Source organism: Scyliorhinus torazame, chromosome 3 (assembly GCF_047496885.1).
Source record: "Scyliorhinus torazame isolate Kashiwa2021f chromosome 3, sScyTor2.1, whole genome shotgun sequence".
NCBI lineage: Eukaryota > Metazoa > Chordata > Chondrichthyes > Carcharhiniformes > Scyliorhinidae > Scyliorhinus > Scyliorhinus torazame.
The window spans coordinates 181,693,961-181,717,235 of NC_092709.1; the positions used below are offsets into that span (position 1 = coordinate 181,693,961).

The window sequence follows — 23,275 nt, forward strand, 5'->3', positions numbered from 1 at the left end:
CCACCAGCCGTTTGGCAACAAAATCAAATGAGGAATATAAGCAGTGAACTGCGTATTCTGCTTTTCAACTTTAAGTTCAGTACGTTACACCAAAATGCACTTTTCAGGTCTTGTACAATTCTATCTTCATATGTATTGCTTTCAGGGTCTACAGTCAACATGGCGACTATCCTGTGAAGAGGTATTTCAAAAAAGTAAAGTTTGATTTGGCAAGATACGACTGCCAAAAAAGGATACTTCCCGAATGTACAATAATGTCACTATTCAGGACAAATTCTGTGCTGAGGAAGATAAATTGCACACTAACAAGGCCTCTTCCCAAGTGGCTCAACAACATTTTCCACCAAAATCTGACACAGATTAAAGATGCTAAATAATATTATATTTAAACAGTCGGGTTTTTCTTTCAAAGAAACAAAATGGACAGAATTTTCCTGCCCTGCCCACCTCGGAACCTGAAATTCCCACTTGAGGTGAACGGACCTTTGGCTGGTCCATCAAATGTTCCATCCTGTCCATGACACTTCCCACCATGGGCAGGACCGGAAAATCCCGGCCAATAACGTTTGAAGCTACAATGCCCTCCGTTCTTAGTCGCAACAATCTGTCTTATAAGCATTCGTCAAGTTATATTTTTTCTATTTTTCATGCAACTTTGTTGATGTCAGTCTTTTGTTTTCATAAAGATTTAACTGGTTTATCTACTTTTATATTTATATGGATACCTGCAAAGTGTGCCTGAATTATTACACATGCCTATGCATTCACCTGTATAAATATGCACACATGGAACAGGTAATAGCCACACTCAAAATAGTTCACCATAATGGGCGAGATCTGCCGGATGTTCACGCCGGTGAGATCTTCCAGTCCTGCCGACGGCACACAACTGCCATAAGTTTGCCGGCAGCATGGGGTGGATTCAATAGGAAATCTAATTGATCGCGTGGGACAGAAGATCCGACTGCCGGCCAACGACAGGTTGCCTCCCGCTGCCGAGAAACAGGCCTGGTCCACCCACATTAATGCTACGCCCAAGAAAGCACAACAGCATCTATACTTTCTCATGAAACTAAGGAAATTCGGCATGTTCACATTGACTCTTACCAATTTTTACAGATGCACCATAGAAAACATCCCATCTGGCTGCATTACAGCCTGGAATGGCAACTGCTCAAAACTACAGAGACTCGTGAACACAGTCCAGATCGTCACACAAACCTGTTCCCAACCATTGACTCTGTCTACAACTCCCGCTGCATTGGGAAAGCGGGAAGCATAATCAAAGACTCCTCCCACCTGGGTTATTCGCTCTTCCACCGGGCACTAACAGGTTCAAAAACAGCTTCTTCCCCGCTGTTATCAAGCTCCTGAATGACCCTCATGGACTGAACAGGTCTCTCCACGCATCTTCTCTACTGTTGTAGCACTATACTTCTTATGCTTTACCTGATGTCTATGTCTATGTATTTACATTGTGTATTTATCGTATGTCCTTTGTTTCTTTCATGCATGGAGCGATCTGCCTGGAATGTACGCAGAACAATACTTTTCACTGTAACTTTGTACACGTGACAATAAATCTAAATCTAATGTAATCTATCCCTGACCTTCCCTTTTGTACCACCTGACCCTCCCTCCTTTGTCACCAAATTCATCACATTTTTACCTCTCTTCAGTTCCGAAGAGTCATATTGAACATAAAATGTTAACTATACTTCTCTCTCCACCGATGCTGCCAGGCCTGCTGAGTTTTTCCAGCACTTCTGTTTTCATTACCTCTCATGATACCGGTTACACATTTCTTCCACAGTTTAGCAGATGGAACAAGCATTTTGTTCAACACTCACAGGAAGGGTCCATGTTTGATGCACATTTTGAAGACCAGTGCCAATATCGTTCAGAGGCAGAAAATGTAATCAGCTGAACTAGAACCAGAGCAGATGCTACAAAGCCAGAAACATGTAAGAATTTACAGCAGGAAGACGGTGCCATAAACCTCATGAAAATGTAGGCATTTATCTTGCAGCACACTGTAAAGAACCTCACTATCTCATGGATCTTAGATTTTCCATCTGTTCCTCAGTCAAGACTGTGCAGCTGAGATTAGCAGGCATAAAGGAAGGATAATGACAGACTGAAATCTAAACAATATATTCACAGTTCAGTGCCGGACGGGTGTCAAGTATATAGGAAACTCTGAAAGGGCCAATATCATAGAATTTACAGTGCAAGAGGAGGCCATCCAGCCCATCGAGTCTGCACCTGCCCTTGGAAACAACACCCTACCTAAGCCCACACCTCCACCCTATCCCCACACTTCCACCTAAACCTTTTAGGACACTAAGGGCAATTTAGCATAGCCAGTCCACCTCACCTGCACATTTTTGGACTGTGGGAGGAAACTGGAGCACTTGGAGCAAACACGGGGAGAACATGCAGGCTCTGCACAGACAGTGACCCAGGCCAGGAATCAAACCTGGGACCCTGAAGCTGTGAAGCAACTGTGCTAACCACTGTGCTACCATGCCTTAGAAGCTGAATAATTCTTAAAAGGGGAGAACATAATCGCTAATGATATTAAAGTCAATGGGCAAAATTCTCCACCTAGCCCCGCCATAGCAGAGTTTCCGGTGAAGCACCAGGCGTCGACCCGTTTCCAATGCTCCAGCCCCCCGCTGATGGCGGGATCAAGGTTCATGCTCTGCACCAGTGGAAGGATGCAAATGGATCATTAAGACCCATTTGCATCCACTTAGCAGGCCAGGCAACAGCTTCTCTCGGCCCGTGTGATTCTCCGGTCCTCTAGGCCGGGAATTACTTGGACGAGGATTACTACAGGTAAAACAAACGAGGCAATGATGTGGTGGACCTCGTGGTGGGCCAAGGGGCTAACTCCTTAATCGCGTTGCCTCCAAAGTCCATCTGAGGGCCACCCTCCCACCCCCCAAACACAATGCAAGGCATGCTTTCCAATAATAATAATCTTTATTAGTGTCACAAGTAAGCTTACATTAACACTGCAATGAAGTTACTGTGAAAATCACCCCCTTCACGCTTCAGTGATGTTCAGTGGTCAGCTGGAAAATGTCAGTACTTAACTCTCTTTGAAGGGGTTGATGTTTATAAACATTGTGGTTACAGCACTTCAGAGTTACTCAACCGTGAAGGAAGATGAATGAAGCGAGGCTGACAGCAGTGTGTGTGGAAGCTGTCAATCACATCCTAGTTAGGGAAATGAATGAATAGCTTTGATGGGTTTAACACAGCTGACCGATTTCTTTTTCCAGAAATGGACACGTGTTGCTTCCTGTGTTTGAGCCAGCAGGTGTATAGCCCAGGTGAGTGGTACAACAGTCATTTTTTTCACTGGCTATGTCTGGACTGTTCTATAGCTTCCAGATATGGGTCACTTTTCCGAGAGGCTGCCTGATAGGGGTCTCTTTTCTGGGGTGTCTGTGGGGGGGTCTCTGGAAGGGGGGAACCTCTTTATTTAGGGGATCTCTGTGTGGGGGGGTAGGGAGGGTGGGGGGGGGGGGGGAGGGGGACACACTGAAAATCTGGGGTGGGCTGAATTGTGATGCGGGGGAGGTGGTGAGCTGCAAAACCTCACTATCAAGTCGCCCGCTCAAAATGACAGTCTGATAACTGTTTTCCCTCGGGAATCCCACGCAATCCTTGCCATGCATAAATTTGCATGGCTAAGGATTGGGAATCGCCTCCTGAAATGAGTTGCAATTCAGCTCCGGTGGGAGAACATAGTCTCCCTAACAGAGAATCTCACCCACGGTCAACAAATTTGTCTTAGCCTAGAATTGAAGTGAGAAATAAGCAGTTAACGACACTCTCAGCTTTTTGTTCCTCTTCCACTAGCATGAGAACATTGCACAGTGGTAGTGTTACTGGTCTAGTAATCCAGAGGCCCAGGTTAACACCCTGGAGACATGGGTTTAAATGCCACCACAGCAGCTGGTGGAATTTAAATTCAATTGATGAATCTAGAATATAAAGCTAGTCTTAAGTACTATTGTTGATTGTCATAATATCCATTAATGTCCTTAGGGAAGGAAATCTGTCATCCTTTCCCAGTCTGATCTACATGTGACTCCAGTCCCAGAGCAATGCAGCTGACTCTTAACTGTTCTCTGAACTGGCGTAGCAAGTCACTCAATTCAAGGGTAATTAGGGGTGGGCAACAAATGCTGGCCTTGCTGGCGATACCCACACCACATGCATCAATTAAGAAAAAAAATAGCTATTGTACATGGAGAATCACTCTACCACCAATAGCTTTCAAAGCCATTGATATCAAAAAATGGAACTGGGTTTATCATTTTAATGGGTTTCCACAATATTATCTATAAATAAGAGAGAGAGTCGGAATCCCTACCTTGTGAATCAACTACAATTGATTAAAATTGTGTGTCAATTTTAATTCTGATGGTATACAAGTTAGAAAATCTCTTGGTAGCAAATATAAAAATGTGCTTCATTACTATGATGCCAACTCATTTAATACAACTCGTATGAGCTGCTACTTACTTTTCTCCAGGAGCAAGCAATTGCCACCTTGAAGCATTCTGCTTTGCAGCCCAACCGGACACTGCAGCATTTAACAGAGGATGTGTATGTGTCTGCATATGTATGACTTAATATGAACAAGAAAGGCAAAATCCACACTAACAACTTTTAAGAATTCTGTGATGGTACCGAATTGATGACAGCAAAATGCCCCCAGCAAATCTGTGATTAGTTCATGCCATTTGGGAAGTATTATTGTGCATGTTGCCAGTCCAGATCAGTTATAATCATCGAATCAATTGCAAAGTCATACATAATGTTGGCTGTTAACCGGCCTATCTACTTCCCACTTACTCCCTGAACTGCATCTGCTTTGTTTTTCCCAGCCTGGCCCAGCTCTAAAGGCCTCAAGATCCCATTGCTTATTCCCTGGAGACTCCCATTCGTAATGGGCTTCAGATCATTCTCACCATGCAGTCCCTGTGCTAGAAAAACTATTTTAAAAAGAAAGTTCAGTTTCTCCAATTTTATAAGACACCAAACATAATTAGAAAATAAAACACTTCCCACGTCACTGCTCACAGAGGTCGCCAATTTAATAAGCGCTGAAAGAGTATGGCATGTTACGGGCAACATATGCCAAGCTGTTAAAATGGATTAGTCTGAAATCTGTTTTGTCCCTTTTAGGGTATACAGCAGACTAATTACTGTGTCTTACTGAGGATAATTAGAAACTAATTGTCCTTGGGCAAACAACACTGCAAACGCTGACCATCAGCATGATTTGCTGACAGTTAACAACACTAAGGTTTTCACATTAACTGTTACATCTAGGGAATAAACAATTAAAGAGTTTTCTTTTTTAAACGGCTAATGCATCCAACCCAACCACCACTCACCAATTCAGAGTTCTGGAGATGATCTGCTCCGAGCCACTCTACAACTAGATAAAGATTATATAATGGGCAGTGCATGGCAGCTCAGTTGACACACTTTTCTCCTACTCTTGCAGTAAATTCTATTCTTGCTTCTGGTCATTACTTTTAGTTCCTCACAATGTGTCTGAACCGACACTGAGAAACCATCGGGATTAATATGCACCAACCTCCAATCACTATTTGATGTACTGCTGTATCCCTGCCCAACTCATCACAAACCACGTCACCTATGGTCATGTCTCATCCAGCATTGAGAATGTGTCGGGAGGTGAAGAGAGGAATAAGTCAACAAAAATACGAAAGGCAAAGGAAGCAGACAGCTTGAAACCCACAGGGAAAAATTTAGGGCTGGATTTTCGTGGAGACAGGGAGACGCATCAGACCTTTAAAATAGTCGCTGGAACCCAATTCTCGGATTCCTGAAATTTAACAGGGCCTTTTAAGGGTGAAGGCTGGTTTGCGCCACGACTCTGAATGCTGCATTCTTGACCTGGCTGGCTCCATTACGGGGATAAGCATGTCTCAACCCGTGATAATTTTCATTGAATCATGCCAGTTTCCAAGAAGTCGTGGGTCGCGCCATTTCGGAGGTGATGTGAATCACAATCACAATCCTTGTGGCAGACAGGTTCAAATGGTCCTCCACAAGAACCTCATGCCAAGGGATGCCTCCCACCCACACCCGATGGCCTCCCTGCCCTTACATGTCAAAGTGAACCCAGCAAACAATCCCTTTGGTCTTTCATGCCCGCCAAGCAGGCTACAACATTTCAATGGATTCCATAAAATTGCTACAATGCAGAAGGAGGCTATTTGGCCCATCAAGTCCACACCAACCCTCCGAAAGAGCATCCCACCCAGGTCAACTCCCCCGTCCTACCCCGTAACCTCACCTAACCGGCACATCGTTAGACACTAAGGGGCAATTTAGCATGGTCAGTCTACCTCACCTGCACATTTTTGGACTGTAGGAGGAAACCGTGGCACCCGGAAGAAATTCAACAGACACGGGGAGAAGTACAAACCCTACAGTCATCCAAGGCCGGAATTGAACCCAGGCCCCTGGTGCTGTGAAAAAGCAGTGCTAACCACTGTGCCAGCGTGACCCCTTCCATGCCCATTCACCCACTATACACTGCAGAGAATCAATGAACCACATATTCGCAGTTGGATGTGTTAAAAAAGCTTTAAAAAGTTATGCAGAGACAACTTTTCACTTTCTTAAAAAATAACTCCTTTTTATTACAGGCCAATAAATTATCCAGACTGCTTAAAATCTCAAAGGCAGAAATTGAAAACATGTCAAACTTCTTTATCTTGTGTAAACAAGCATTGTGCAATTGACAGTAGAGATCAGAGAGGTCAATCAGGCAATGTTTTACCTGGGGCTCAGTTGTGTTGGAACTCTAATGGATGCTGTGGCTCTCAGCCAAGAATGAGGCTTGGCTGAGAGCCAAGTAATCCAATACCGTGTTGAAACACCTGACAGGATCATTCCCTATGCACAGTTTGTGCCAGTACACCAGTGCTATCTAATTTTACGCCCAATATGTCTCACTGGCACTCGGGACGAATGGCTAAATCGCTGGCTTTGAAAGCAGACCAAGGCAGGCCAGCAGCATGGTTCGATTCCCGTAACAGCCTCCCCGAACAGGCGCCGGAATGTGGTGACTAGGGGCTTTTCACAGTAACTTCATTTGAAGCCTACTTGTGACAATAAGCGATTTTCATTTCATTCAATTCTCTATTTTTAATGTAGAACTGAAAATTGAAGAGCTTGCTAGGTGTAAAGATCTTTTATTTTCTCCCACATATAATCTTGGCTAAAACATATCGTCCCAAATCCTTCGGTCTGCGGCTCATTAGAATCAGGACGTATGACCCAAAATGAACAATGGGACGCTGGTGGCAGTCCTGATGCACTGACTTACATGGGAAGTTTCAAATTCCAATGAGAAATTTCCCCGTTCTCTGAGGCCACTGCAAATGTCTTCAGATTATTCCGTGTTACTTGCCTGAATAGTTACCCAATAAATGTTGGACAGGAAAACAGAAACCAACCCCTGGGTAACTGCACACCTGACCTCCCAATCACTGACACTGGAACTGAATCCTGCACCTCCCCCACAGTGACTCTCCCATGACATTCCCAAGCATGCCTTCCAATCACCCGACTACTCCTCCTCCCTGCCCAAATTCCCAACTTGACTATGATCCTGACATCTGACTCCCCACCCGACTCTTCAGCTACCACCTGACCCAAAACCACCCCCTCAAACCCAAATCCCCACCACGCTGAGCATCCAACTACCTCCTCCAACCTGACTAATCCTTGGCCTGACTACCCCACAGACCCAAACTGTCTACCTCCCCCCAACCCACATACTCACTCACTCACCCATCTCACCCTCTCCACCTCACTCAAATCCCATCCCGTCCTACTAACCCCACACATTTGTTTATTCAGCTTCTCACCCATTCACTAACAGTCACACTGAACCTTTAAACATAGCACAAGGCAGCTGGTTCCATAAACAATGAGCCTGCCCTGTCTTCTCCCCAATGTTACAACACTGCAACTGAGCTCCCTAAAGAATGCTGCGCTCCACATTTCAAGGAAAACCAGACTTGGAAGACCAAACAATAAATACGGAGCAGTGCTGTGTTGGGTCAATGTTTGATCGGAGAGATAATCCAAAGTTGACTGCCACTGCTTAGAAGGTACAGGCCATTTTTGTTCGATCTTCCACAATCGGGCTGGTTTAGCACAGGGCTAAAGAGCTGGCTTTTAAAGCAGACCAAGGCAGGCCAGCAGCATGGTTCAATCCCCATACCAGCCTCCCAGAACAGGCGCCGGAATATGGCGACTAGGGGCTCTTCACAGTAACTTCATTTGAAGCCTACTTGTGACAATAAGCGATTTTCATTTCAATATATTTGCAATGTTTTTTTTCTTATTTTTAATTTTTTTTCCAATTAAGGGGCAATTTAGTGTCGCCAATCCCTGCACATCTGTGGGTTGTAGGGTGGGGGGGGCATGCAGACAAAGAGAGAATGGGCAAACTCCATAGGGTTAGTGACTCACGGCTGGGATTGAACCCGGTTTCTGGGTGCCATAAGGCAGCCGTGCTGACTATTGCGCCAACATGTCGCCCCATGTATTTACAATGTTACAATTGCAAATCAAATCCAGTCCTTACAAACAAAAAAGTGCCTTTTTGTCAATTGATTGCATGATTATAAAGGACATATTTTCTTTCTCTTTCTCCCATTATTTAACACTGTCCAGAGAAGTTAATTCTTGCTGCCAATGACCAATGCCCATACAGGTTGCAATTCAACAGTCATTCAAATCACCAACTTCAAAGGGAGGCATGGGTGGATGGCAGCTCGTGGGGTGGGAGGGCGGTGAGGTCGGAGGGTCAGTCAGATCAGGAGGAGTAGTCAGAATATTGGATTCAGTAGCAAACGATTATGATCGAGTTAATTTCCATCATAAATTCTATTTATATGCCACAATTAATATGCTGTACACTCTCCAAGTAAAACAGGGCCTATTTCATCTCAACATACCAAACATTACCAATGGTTCATGAAAACTTCAGACGTGGAGACCTGTTGTACTGAGTGACAAGATACAAGGCTGTAGATGTGCTAACGCAGCTAACTTTCCACCTCCTTTATCTCAGGAATACTGGAAGTGAGCCACGTCTTGCGTCACTCTAGGTACAAATGAACATAGGGATCAAATCAATCATTTTTCTATGGTATTATATCAAATTCTGAAAGCAGAATTATTGCCACAGGCCTATGACTGACAGCAGAATTCAAATGATCTACTTATTCCCTGTAACTTAATCTCAAAGGTAGTTTCTTTTGTAATTGCGGCTCAGAGCTTAAATGATAGGTTAGCAAATTTGCTTGGGCTGCGAAAAAAAATCACTGCAGAGTTACACGAAGCGGCAACTGCCATTTTCAGAATGTAACAAAAGGAGATACTTTTAAATAGCCCTTTCTAATTAGACAAAGCAAAGGGAATCACAGCATTCTTCTCCATTTAGTAACAATGGAAAAAGCTGAGCTGCAGTGAGCACTGGGTAAACAATGCCAAGACAATGCTTTTAAAATGCGAAAAGAAAAATCAGAAATGTGATGAGAATAGATGTGTGGACGTATTTTCATGGATTGTTAAGAAAGATTAAAACAACTATTTCTCAAACAAGAGGTTTAAATACAGTTCAGTAAGCAGAGAATATGGATTGGGCCCCCAGAGAAGTCCCTGAATTCAGCTATAAAGTCTCAGGGAAACAATGACAAACTGAAGCACCTCCTAAGAGGGAAGGGGAAAAAATGGAAGGCAATTCATCAACACATTTTCTGCCATTCGTAGCATCTAATGTTAGAAATGGAGGGGAAACTTTCCTCAAGAGGGATAGTGCTTTGGACGTTTGGGGATTTTAAATTTATTTTTCTTCATGAAAGGATTTTTGAATACAGGCATGTTTAATTGTGTTTTGGAAAGAAGTGAATTTGCACCGCATTTTTTTTTTTTTACAGGCTGCAGGCAGTGAATACACGTATTGCCTTTGCAGTTAGAAGTAGTTCCAAAAGGAAGTCAGCCAGCAAAAGGCCCAGGGCACATGGGCTATTATGTTTTGCCCATTTTGGGAGACCACAAGCAAAATTGACTGAAGCCAATGCAATTTGCATTGATCTTTAACCCTTTCTGTTCAATTGTCTGTGAAACTAAGTCAACCTAACGACCTGTATCTTGGTCTGCCTTTGAAAAGATTGGGAAGGTGCTCACCAGAGCACATGCAGATGATGTACTATGCCATTCAGATCACAAGCGGCCATTGTTAAACAGCTGAATTGTGCTATCAGATAACTATATTGTAGTGATCTGTACATCTGCACATACATCTGCACATACACACATACTGCAGACAGATGTGACAGCCACAGCATCACTAGAGGGCATCAGAGACTGGTATAAAGGGTCCAGCCCAAGGCAGGATCCGCCTCTTTCAGAAGCACAGGGCTAGTGAGCAGCAGCAGACAGAGACAGCTCAGCATAGGCAGCTTACCTTAGCTTCACTGGTCATACCTCGTGACTGTATTATATCTAGTTAAGCTCTGGAAACAGAACAAACCTACTGAATAAAGTATTTGTGTGAACTGGAAGTCTACAATCTTTATTCAGACTTAGAGAATAACATGATACCAGGCGTGATTTCAGAAAGCTAGCTATACACTAGCAAGAGAAGAAAAACTTAAACCGGATATTCGACTGTGGAAGACTTCGCAGCAAATGGATCCTCGACGACTAACTGATTCGATGGAACTTGTTGGAACTCCATGGCAGCTGGACACAGCCGGTAATTTAAGTTATAACTGGAAAATGTTTGAACAGCTGTTCCAAACATTTATTACAGCTAATGATTTAAGCACTGCCTCTGACGCAACAAAAATAGCCCCACTACTCTCAACAGGAGGGCATGAAGCTAGAGAAATCTATAATTGCTTTAATTACTTAGAAGGGGAGGACAACACCAAATTAGAAGTTATACTCAAACAATTTGATGAACGCTGTAACAGTCCGTCTGGTGAGATGCTGGAAAGATTTAACTCTTGTCAGAGAAACGGAGGGCCCATCTCTGATTTTATTACAAATCTCAACTCAATACCACAAGGCTGTGATTATGCTGATTTCAGAGACACTGTGATAATGCATCAATTAATTTCTGGACTAGCTGATAAAAATTTGAGGGAAGAACTTTCACAAAATAAGTATCTAACTCTAGAAATCGCTATACAAAAATACCTTGCCTATGAACAAAATCAATACTTTGAGTTTCTACAAACACAGAATCATCATTTAGAAAACAAAATCGGTAAAAATGGCGCAAACACTCACCACGATGCGGAAGCAGGGTTGAATCGGAGGAAGACGGAGGTTCTGAGCGACGGCCATCTTGAGAAGGGAGCCGCACATGCACAGTTGCGAGAAGGGAGCCGCACATGCGTAGTTGCAAAAAGAGTGCACAGTACAGGAAACTCGGAGTGCACATGGGCAATCGAGTCCTACGCATGACGTCACGGGCATCATGACATCAGAGGACCAGGAACACCCCCACTTAAAAGGGAAATGCACGAAAATGAACAAAAAGAAATTTAAAGCTGCAAAACCCAATTTTCTTGCCTCAAAAGACAGAACAATGTCCGAACTTACACCAGCAGTTGAAAATAACTTTCACAACACCCTGGAACAAGCAGTTAGCACCGCCCTAAAAGATGATATGGTCTTTGTAGACTGCGACTCAGATGAAGATTTCATCTTGGGAGATGGCTACCCCAGTACCAAATCCGAACCGCAGCTAGAGGTGTTGTACCGTGAAGACCCCGACGATGAGTTCTTCAGATTGGGGAATCTTCAGCCCAGCATATATGACATCCCGACTCGTGAGTGCAGGATTATGCTGCGGCCTGACGCCAAGAAACAGAGAGTGGTCCACACACCACGAAGGGTCCCAGCCTCCACACAAGATGATTTGTTCATTGAACATGAAGAGAACGATCACAACTCCGAAACAAAAAGCGATGATTTGTCTATCGAACAATACACACAATACTACTCAGACATGGCTGAGTTATTCGGAGATCCTGATCACAGTATCAGCAACACGGTTGGAAAGCTCAATACAACGCTTCTCATGGTAGATGAATCCAATACCATGGTGCCAGGGCAGATCGTCGCTACATGGGATGACAGCAATACTCAAGACGAAGACGACGTCACACAGAGAGCACAGAATGACTCCGTTGAGAGAGCACAGAGCGACTCTACAGTGAGAACACTGCACGACTCCACAGAGAGAGCGATGACAAACTTCAGAGAGAGAGAGCGAAGAAGGACTCCACAAAGAGAGCAATGACAGACTCCACAGAGAGAGCGATGAAGGACTCCACAAAGAGAGCGACACAAGCCTCCGCAAAGAGAGTGACACAAGCCTCCACAGACAGCTCGGTGACAGACTCAAAAATGGAAGCAAGCAAACACTCCATAGCAAACGCCATGCATGTACAAGACCATGAAGATCTATCAAGCTTATTTGAGCCACCAGAAGAAGACACTGAATGTCTACCCACTGTCTGTGAGACAAGTGACGAAGAAATCACAATTCCCATACAGGATCTGCAGGATCACAGCGAGACTGACGTATCTCAGCTCGTCTGCACAGAAGCACACAACAATCAGAGGACGGCCGCCCATGAGTCCTGAGAGATCACGTAAATAGAAATCTTGAAGATTTTGACTCCAGAAAAGGAGCACCACAACCCACAACAAAATGAAATCGTGAAGATTTTGACTCCAGAAAAGGAGCACAAAGAGATCACAGATGATTCAAATTAACCTGAAATGACTCCAAAAGAGGAGCACCAAGAAATCAATGATAATTCAAGTGACCCTGAAATGACTCCAAAAGCGGAGCACCTAGAAATCACCAACATCAATACAACTTCAGATCATTCTCACAATTCTCAGGAAGATATGCTCAATGTAGCAGATACCACAAAGGACACTGACACCAATAACTGTGACAATGACTCAAATAATCCACATGGCACACTCATTGAGCGCAACAAGAACAAAAACCACAAGCACAGCAGAAATAACAACAAAAACAACATGCAGTGCAACAAGAAGCATCCCAGAAACAACAAGCATGACAAGAAAAAGAACAAGAATAAAAGTGAAAATAATGAAAACAGAATCAACAAGCGCGACAAAAAGAACCAGAACAACAACAAGAACACCAACGAAAACAACCAAGACAGAAACGACAAAAACAACAACAATGAAAAAGCGACCTGTACAACATGGTACAACTCTGCACGTGAAGGATAATGCCACAGCACACTGCGAAACAATGACAAGACTACAAACTTGCCATGGCATGATAAAGAATCTCACAAATTCACATCTGCTCCACAACAAACAAGCAAAACAGCTTTCACGAACGATGACATACAGAATCAATACCACAAACACAGGAAAAAGTTGAGGTCAGACAACGGTGCGACACAGTATCGCTACCCGCAATCAAATGGAACAGGGGAAAAAGGTGTCCACATCATTAAATGACTCATCAGCAAAGCAGCCGAGTCACGTTCTGACATCAACCTATCTCTGTTATCGGCCCGAGCAACCCCATTGAGCTCAGGACTGTCGCCAGCGCAAATGCTCTTCGGCAGAGACATCCGGACAACCCTACCGGCAAAGCAATTCCGAGACCTTGGCAATGCACCGGTTCTCGACGACATGCGGGCACTATGCTCCAAACAAAAACTATACTGCGATCAACATGCGATCCCACTCAAGCCACTGACAATAGGTGACACGATCAAAATCAGGGACCCAGAAGGCCGATGGTCTGAGTCAGCCACGGTGATCAGGCAGGAGGCACCGCGGTCCTACATTGGCAAATCATCTGCGGGAGTACTTTTTCGCCATAACTGCCGGGATCTATTAGAGATTCGACCTACAACGCCAGTATTTCCCACACTGGACTTGACCGAGTCAATTTGTCCACAGGACATTCCTCGCCACACAACGCCAGTCAGTACTGTTGATGACATCAAACCATCATGCCTACTACCACCATTAAGACGCTCCAGCAGAAGCCATAAGGCACCCGACCGCTAGATTTGTAACAGCACTTCAACACACGCACAAGACAAATATGGACATTTCTCACAATGGACTCACAACACAGTAAATTGTTTCTGCATTACTTTTATCATTTTCACATTGTGCAGATTTGCATATTCTCACCACTTGTTATGTACAGTTTTCTTGAGGCCAGTCTAGAAAATATGTCCAATAAAAGGGGGGGGGGGGGGGGGAGTGTAGTGATCTGTACATCTGTACATACACCAGGGACTGCAGACAGATGTAACAGCCACAGCATCACTAGAGGGCATCAGAGACTGGTATAAAGGGTCCAGCCCAAGGTAGAATCCGCCTCTTTCAGAAGCACAGGGCTAGTGAGCAGCAGCACACAAAGACAGCTCAGCATAGGCAGTTTACCCTAGCTTCACTGGTCATACTACTTGACTGTATTATATCTAGTTAAGCTCTGGAAACAGAACAAACCTACTGAATAAAGTATTTGTGTTAACTGGAAGTCTACAAACTTTATTCAGACTTAGAGAATAACATATATATCTGGGCATGAACAACATTTTGTGTAGCATAGGCACATTCTTGAATATACTACTTGCACTACTAAATGTATAACAAAATTGGACTATTAAAAGGAGTGACTATACCAGGAAGAACACCAAAGATAGGCCTGAAACCAGTAACAGAATGATTTTCAAAAACCAATGTAAATTCTTACCATTAACAGACACTTGTATACCAAGAATTAAGTCTGTTCCATCCTTCAGAAATCCTTAAGGGGAGATATTCTTGACTCTGTGCATTGGTACATAGGGTTCCTTGGATCCATGAAATATTTGAAGAAAACAAGAGAACTGCATTTGTTTAAATGGAAGTAAATGCAGCAATTTCTTTTTGAAGTGTGCATTTCAACCCATCTGGTTGTTATATATTGACTGCACCAAAGAAGCTCAAGAACTTCTTACTTTTCTTTTCAATCTCAAATCTGTCCCAACAGTTTCCTTTCATCCAACTATATCTGAATTATCTTTACTATATTTTTTAAAACATGAAATTAAAATGCCCATTATTTCTAAGCACACGATCGTTGAGACATAAGTTGACAGCATCCTGCTACATAGATCCCACAGACCCAGAAACTATTGATCAGGATCATTTATATTTTCGATCCCCTGGCAACACTGCTCCACAACTTTGGAAAAGGTCCGATGAAGTGACTAGATTTTGTTTTGTGGAAGTGGAAAAAAAATTCAAGAATGACTTAAGCCGTACAGCAGTTATCTTGCACTTCACAGAAATCTGATCATCTAGTGCATTGTGGCGTTTGCTGCACAGGAAGAGTCCATTGGGCCCATGCCAGCTCTTCGTAGAGCAATCCAGACAGTCCCACTTCCCCCACTCATAATTGCCGTGACCCAGCAGATTGATTTCCTTCAAGTGCCTGTCTAATTTCCTTTTGAAATCATTGATTGTTTCCATTTCTACCACCCTGAACAGCGAGTTCCAAGTCATTACCACGTGCTTCATACAAAGGTTCTTCCCCACACTCTCCTTGCATCTCTTGCCCGGAATCCTAAATCTGTGCCAGACTGTGATGGTTCTTGTACCATCAGAGAATTGGAAAAGATTTTCCTCGTCTAACTTTCTTGTGCACCTCTATCAAATCTCCCTCAATCGCCTTTCGTCCAAGTGGAGGCTGTGGCATAGTGATATTGCCACTGGACTAGTAAACCAGAGACCCAGAGTAATGTTCTGGGGATCCAGCGTTCGAATCCCACCACTGCAGATGATGAAATTTAAATTCAATAAAAATCTGCAACTAAATCTAATGATGACCATGAAACCACTGTTGATTGTCGTAAAAACCCATCTGGTTCACTAATGTCCTTTAGGGAAGGAAATCTGTTGTCAATACCTGGTCTGGCCTACATGCAACTCCAAACCCACAGCAATGTGGTTGACTCTTAACTGCCCCCTCAAGGGCAATTAGGGATGGACAATAAATGCTGGCACAGCCTGCGACGCACATGTCCCATGAACGAAGAAAAAAAAATATCCTAACATTTCCAACCTAATCTTGTAACTAAAATCTCTGGATCCATTGTGATAAATGTACTTTGCACCCTTTCAAGGACCTTCACATATTTCCGAAAGTGCAGTGACCAGAACTGGTGCTTTATAGAGCTTTATAAAGTTTCAAGCACATGTTCCTACTTGTGTGCTCAATGTCTTTTTAGTTATGAAGCCCAAGGTCCCATCTGTTTTGCTAACCATTCTTTCAACATGTGCAACTAATATAGAACAGCAATCGTCAAACCAATTGAACACAAAATGGCGGTGAAAACAATACAAGTTATGAAGAAAGACACCTAACCTTGAACTGAGGTATCTGAAAGATGATCTTAAGAGTTACATAAAAGAAAAGAAAAAGTAAGTGGAGGCAAATCCTGTAAGATATTTGAAGCTAAATTATCAGAGTCGGATAAGGGAGCACACGTTCAAGGTAATAAAAAGTAAAACTAACACAAACACTTGGAATGGACGTCTAGATGCATAGTGAAGGATAAAACTCTGAAATCAATTAAGAAACAATTAAGTTATTTGTTGTGGAGGAGAAAGGTGGGTGTGTGGCAGAGAAAGCTTCTTACTTTAGTGATTTAAATCTGTTAAGGTATTCGCTCCCCAAACTGATTGTTACCTTTTCCTTGCATTTTTTTGTGTTGAATTAAAAAATAATGATTTTGGTTTTGAAGATAGTTCTTTCCAAGTGAAGAACACTGGCACATTTTGTTCAAGTGAGTTTTAACAGGGAGACACTATGATATGTACAAGATGTTCTGTTAAAGAACCACAGTTATCTTTTGTCACATTACAATTAAATAGAGTATAATTTCTCTCTTCATAGATAATTTAAAAATGGTCATTCAATTCAATGTTTTGTCCAGCACTGCTTCTGCAAACAATCTGACCTCAGCTCATTAGTCTTATGTCATACATTGAAGGCGTGGTTCTCCAGAAAGATTTCCAAGAGTGATAGTGAGCGAGAACTGCCGCAACTTCCCGGCAATCGGCCTGGCAAGACTGCCAACGCTATTCAACATTAATTGGTCCTCTTAACGAGGACCCACAGGCTTTTTGCCACAAATGAAGGTCCACCAGCTGATTAGCCAGGACCATGCTCATCAGCTAACAAGGTTGAGAAGCACTTAAGCAGCACTTACACAGCCAGCCCCAGTCAGCTCGCAACCATAGCGCCGACAAGATATGCCCCAAGATTCAGCTATGTGGACCTGGCCAGGCTCCGAGATGCAGTGCAGGCCAGGAGGGATGTCCTGTTCCCCCGAGTATCCCAGAGGGTAAGTCACAGGACAGCCAGTGCTGGGACGAAGTGGCGGCGGCTGTAAGCTCTGGGTGCATTACCAGGAGGACTGTCCTCCAGTGACGTAAAAAGATCGACGACCTACACAGGGCTGCACAGGTGAGTAGACACCAATGCCCCTGCCATCCCCAGACCTTTTTGCCACCCCCCCCAGAGCATCCACCCACCCCAACTCTCCATGTGGCCCCCAATCTTCCCTCCCCCCCCCCCCCCAACCCTCCAATTGTTCCTTCACACACCCCTCCCACCACTGTGAACCACACATGTGGCTAACGATGGCCTCTCTGTGTCTCTTCAGTAAAGGTCTCCCACAATCGTCAGGTCAGGGCCCAGACTGGCAAAGGCATGCCAGACTTAAGAATCTTCACAACCTTCGACTAACAATCCCTGGAGGTAACGGGGGTGGCCGAAGACATTGCAGTCACCAATGCGGAGGTTGGCGGAAGCCTCAGGAGGGAGGATCCAAGGGCCCCACCCGGATGACCTGAGATGTTATTGCCTTACTGACTGACCCACCCCTCCCACTGACCACATGTCCATTCTCCCGCAGATTCTCCAGCCGACAGCGCCGGCCCATCCCAGCTGGCCCCCTCTCCAGCCCATCACGAGACCACTTCAGAGGCGAGCTATGAGGAAGACAGGATTGATGCATCACAGCTGTCATCCCCACCCACCACCAGCGCAGATTCACGCACCTCGGTGGGACAAGTTAGTGGTCAGGCTTCTGGGGAACATTCTGGTGAGCACCAGACAGCTGCTGATGCAAATCAGGTGGAGGCAGGAACCCGCAGATGAGACAGTAGTCAGACGTTTGCTGGATCCCAGGATCCAGATGGGTCCCAACCTGATGCTGAGCCTCTGGTATAGGGTTCCCCAGAGCTGATGGAGATGATAGGGTGTGGCCAAGACATTCAGAGGGGTGCTGTGTGTTTTCTTGGTCATAGCGTTGACTTGGGTGGACCAGGACAGATTGTTGGTGATGTGCATACCTAGGAATTTGAAGCTGTCAACCACCTCCAACTTGGCACCATTGATGCAGACTAGGGTGTGTACGATACTTGGCTTCCTGAATTCAACACACAAGCTGTATGTTCAGGGAGTGGAACCGCTTCCTGTTAATGTCGGGCACTCCCAGATGGCACGTGAGCACAAGGCAACATGGGTACCATCCACTACATCTAGACCTGTGGCATCCCGGAGATGGCGGAGAATCCTTCTGCCCGGGCTTCCTGTTGGGCTTGGTCTATGTCAAAGTTGATGTCGTTTTTTACCCAGGCAAACAGGGCATCTGTGATCTGTTGGATGCAAGATGCCACACAGGTCCCCGCTTGAGCCCTGGAATGATCCTGACGCGTGGAAGTTCAGGACTGCGAGCAGGTGTCCTCCTCCTCCACGTGTTGCCAAGTCCGTGAGGGTATGGCATAGGTGCAGCAATGTCTCCTGTTGAGGTGGAGCCTCCTGAGGCAAGCGCTGCCCGTCATCTGTTCGAATGACTAGCGACGTCTGTAAACCCTGGTCTGTCGCGAGACTCCCCCTCTGGGCCCCTCCCTAGGTCACTCGTTTCCTTGTTTCGCTCGAGCGAGAGGCCAGAGAATCGATCCTGAGATATTGCCTTTCATCATATGACGAAGCATCCCAAGGTATTTTATAGGAGAAACTGTGAAAATGAAGTTAAATTAGGGGCATTTCCAACCTTCCCAATATATCATGAAACACTAAAAGAATTTAGCCATAGATGGGAGAACCAATACAATTGTAGAATCACATTAGACAATTAGGCTTGGAACCATGTGAGCTCAATTTGAGATTGTGGAGATCACTAATGTATCATAGGGAGCAGTGAGCCCACACTGTTCAGGACAACCATGATGTGGAGATGCCGGCGTTGGACTGGGGTGTTCAGGACAAGGTATGGCTGAGGGTTTGAAGGGTAATGCAAGTCAGTTATTAGGCATATCAATGGTAGGTGCCATTTCATTGAAAAGAAAATTAGGAGTTTGAGAGAACATCAGTTAATAACTCTTGTGCTCTTGTCCCTCACGGAGGCAAAAGTTTAAAACATAATCCAACGGTTTCTTTCTACTCTCTAATCATGAACAGGGTTTCTGATGAATGTAGAAAAGTTGGAGGTGGTCAACGAAGTAGAAGGCGAGAAATTTGAAGAAGTTTCTTTTATCCAATTTCTAAAATTCATTGTCCTGCGAGATTTTAGGAGTTGAAGGGATGGCCAGGAATGTGAATCGGAGAGTAAATGTGCAGGGAACGATGTAGCAAGGAGAGGAGGGCACAGAAAAGAGCAGGTTGAGTCACAGCTAATGTTAAAACTGATGGAGAGGGCGCAGATCATCATAGACCTCAGTGAGGAGAACAGAGACAATGGGTTGAATTGTATGTGCCTCCGGCAGGCGTGTTTCGACAGGTGGGAGGTGGGGGGGGGAGCTAATTGACCATGATAATATACTGCCCACAGCATAAAACTCCCTCCTTCCCTCTTCTTAAGTCCACTTTTCCCAAGGACTACAGTTCCAGCTTCGCTCACCATGTACATTAAAACATGTGGTCCAAAGCACCAGCCTCATCTTTCCAGAAAAGCAGTTTTCTTTTTAAGAAACCTACACCAGTCTGTGATGTGCCTACATATTTCATTGGGTAGAAAAACTAAATGTTTCTGAAGCAATTAAATTCAATATCAATTTAGTGGAAACAGCCGATGTTAGGCCAGAGGGACATATGTTTTCTGAAAAATAATGAAGGCAAATTGAATTTGTTCCAAGTCCATTAACATTTTGAATTACTGGACGTAACAACAAAAACAAAATTGTGAAAAGCCATTTAAACAATCCCATTTTGAAAATAATTTTCCTATTTTAGACACTGACAAATTCATCCAAAATTTGATGTGTTTTACAATTGCATAGTACCACTCATTTAGGCGATTACCTTCAAGTCTGATCCCATAATATAAAAGTAGTCACCATCATTTGTGACGAGTGCTCTCGAACAGAAATTGTGCAGTAATAAACACTTATCTACATATAGAAACTTAAATCGAGATCTGGTAATCAGCAAAACCATTTGGCACACGTTGCAATAATGAATAAAATGGAAAGCAATGAGATTTGAGGCAGTTAATTAATCTTTGAGGCTCTGATAATCGGTATACATCAGTTTTGCTCTGTTGGTGGTGATCCCTTGAAAAACAAACTCAGTAATTATTAACTTTGCCCGTGAGGGAAGGGAATCAAATTCTGTTACAACCTGCCCACCTCCCCCCACCCCCGTGCCCACCCCTCCACCGCCACCATCCTCCACGGAGTCTCCAAATTCAGCTGCACTGCAGACGGAAGGGGACAATTCAAAGACAATCATCAATGGGTTATAGCTCATGCTTCCAGCAATCAGCTTAAAAAAAGGACTGAAAGAACTCCTTAAAATAAAATTGAACTGATGTGATATTTTACTGCCAGCCAACTATAATTTTAAATACGCAGACCATCCGAGATGTGAAAAACCTTACTATTTCCAAGCCACCATTGGCTGATTTCAAAAATGTGTTAGGTGCAATTTATCACAGATATAACTGCAAGTTTAGATTTCCAATAGGTTTCCCAGTCTTCTGTATCAGGTTCGTACTTCAGATCTGCACCATTACCTTCTCATTGTTGTAGTACGACAAATTTTCTCCATCAAACTTAACCCATCGCTTCTGGAACACACAATTCCTGTAATAAATTTGAAAAAAAAAGCAATGAGACTAAATTCTGCCAGTCGGCCCTTGGCTAAATACATAGTGGTACTGAAATAGAAAAGAATTGTTTCAATATTGCTTCAAACCTGTTATGCTGCCGAAATAAATGTTTCTGTTAGAAATAAAAATGATCTTCTTATATGGTAATAAACTCACTATACAAAGAAATGAGAATTTGTTCACTTGGAAGTATGGTTACATTACACAGTCCAAGACAGAAGAGAAAGTGAAAATAATATGTTAAAGCATTGGCTAAGCTGGACTCTATTTTAAATGTTTCCACATGGCTTTCATGATCATTAACATCCCAGTCTGTAGTCACAGGTATAATGAAAGGATGTTTGGAGCTCATGAAATGGTCCAAGGGAAAAGACTTGGGTTTTGAATTTAATACATGGGACAATGGTGCATAACACTGGCGTGTTAACCTGAAATCCCTCTCTGCAGAAGTAATCCATAATTTAAAGAAAAGCAATATGACTAAATTATGCCAGTTGTTTCCTTCTTCAACCTCATTGGAAAATATGTCAACATCTTGACTGAAGTAATATAGGTATTTTAAACAAACACATCAGGTGTTGGCACATCAGCATGCAGCAGAATCATTTCAGGGTCGTGGAAAATAATCTGCTGGTATTAATAGGTAACACATTTCCTACAGCCTAGTATACACACATTAACAACACTGATTCAACAAATACCTGCAGAATAAACATATACATAACTAACATAAAATTATAATATTCAGAACTAAACACACATTTCAAGTTGTGAGCATCAATTCTTTGAAAACTAGATAATTTAGTTAAAGTTGCATATGTAATAGGACTATTTTAGATGTAAAGTCAGCGTGATCAGGGTCGACTTAGAGATAATAGACAATTAAAATCAATCATGCTGTTTAATTGCTATCAGTTGCCTCTATTTTTCCAGTCACATACACTACAAAAAGGTTTAGGACATTGAAAAGTCAATTTAATTAAATACCAAAATATTTTCAAAAGAAATGAATGGCACTTTTCAATTCTTGGTTGAAAAATACACTTCACGTGACAATCAGAAATCTGAACAACTCCTTATGTAATTGCTTGTCTCTAAAGTTGGGACTAAAGAACAAATCATAGAAACGTACATCAAAGAGAAAGGTTACTTGACCTATGGTGCTTGTGTTGACTCTTCGAAAGTGCTGTCCAATCCCGTCCCATGCTCCAGATTTTTCCTACTAACCCTGCAAACCCATTTTCTTCAAGTGCATGTCTTCTAAAAGTTCATATGGAATTTGCTTTTACCACCCTTTCAGATGGCGTTTCAAGATTTTAACAAACCGGTGTGAAAAAATGTCCTATTCCCATCTAGTTCTTTTGCAATTAATTTAAACCTCGAGCTACCGATCTACTTGCCAGAGGGAATAGTTACTTCCTACTTGCTCCATCTAAAACCTCTCAGAAGTTTGAGCACCAGCTATTGAATCTCCCTTTAACTTTTCTACTCTCAGGTAAACAATCACAGCTTTTCCAATCTCTCCACATGCGTGATATCATCCTGGTAAACATCTTTTGCATGCTCCAAGGCCGTTATATCCTTCTTAAAGTGTGTCCAGAGTGCTGTACAATACTCCAGCTAAGGTTTAAAGCATTCAAATTGTCCTGGCAATTTCAAAAAAAACTTGTGAACGGCTTTGCTTGCATTTCCTTGCCAAAAATAATACTATATGAAATTATACTGCCTCTTCCTGCTGTGCCTCCAAAAGTGCGTCACTTCACACTGACCAGCATTAAATTGCATCTGCCATCTAATTGCCCATTTCACTTGTCTACCTACCTCCTCCTGTAGTCTGCTCCTATCTAGCTCCTTAATTACTGTATTGCAGTCTTGCATTATCCATAAAATTCAAAATTGTGCTCTCTATATCCAAGTCTCAAGTTTGTATGCAGCAACAAGTGCAATGGTCCTAATACAAACCCTGGGCAGACCACAATACATACTGCTCCTCAATCAGAAAA

General features: G+C 43.4%; 1 protein-coding gene across 4 annotated transcripts in view; it reads right to left on the bottom strand.

Moving 5' to 3' along the window:
* Positions 1-23,275, bottom strand: part of arap2 (ArfGAP with RhoGAP domain, ankyrin repeat and PH domain 2) — a 604,005-nt gene that overhangs the window by 347,095 nt on the left and 233,635 nt on the right. For all 4 annotated transcript variants that reach the window (XM_072496549.1, XM_072496548.1, XM_072496547.1 and 1 more), the window contains one exon: positions 21,177-21,246. In XM_072496549.1, coding sequence (XP_072352650.1) covers positions 21,177-21,246 — 70 coding nt within the window. The remainder of the gene's footprint in view (positions 1-21,176; positions 21,247-23,275) is intronic.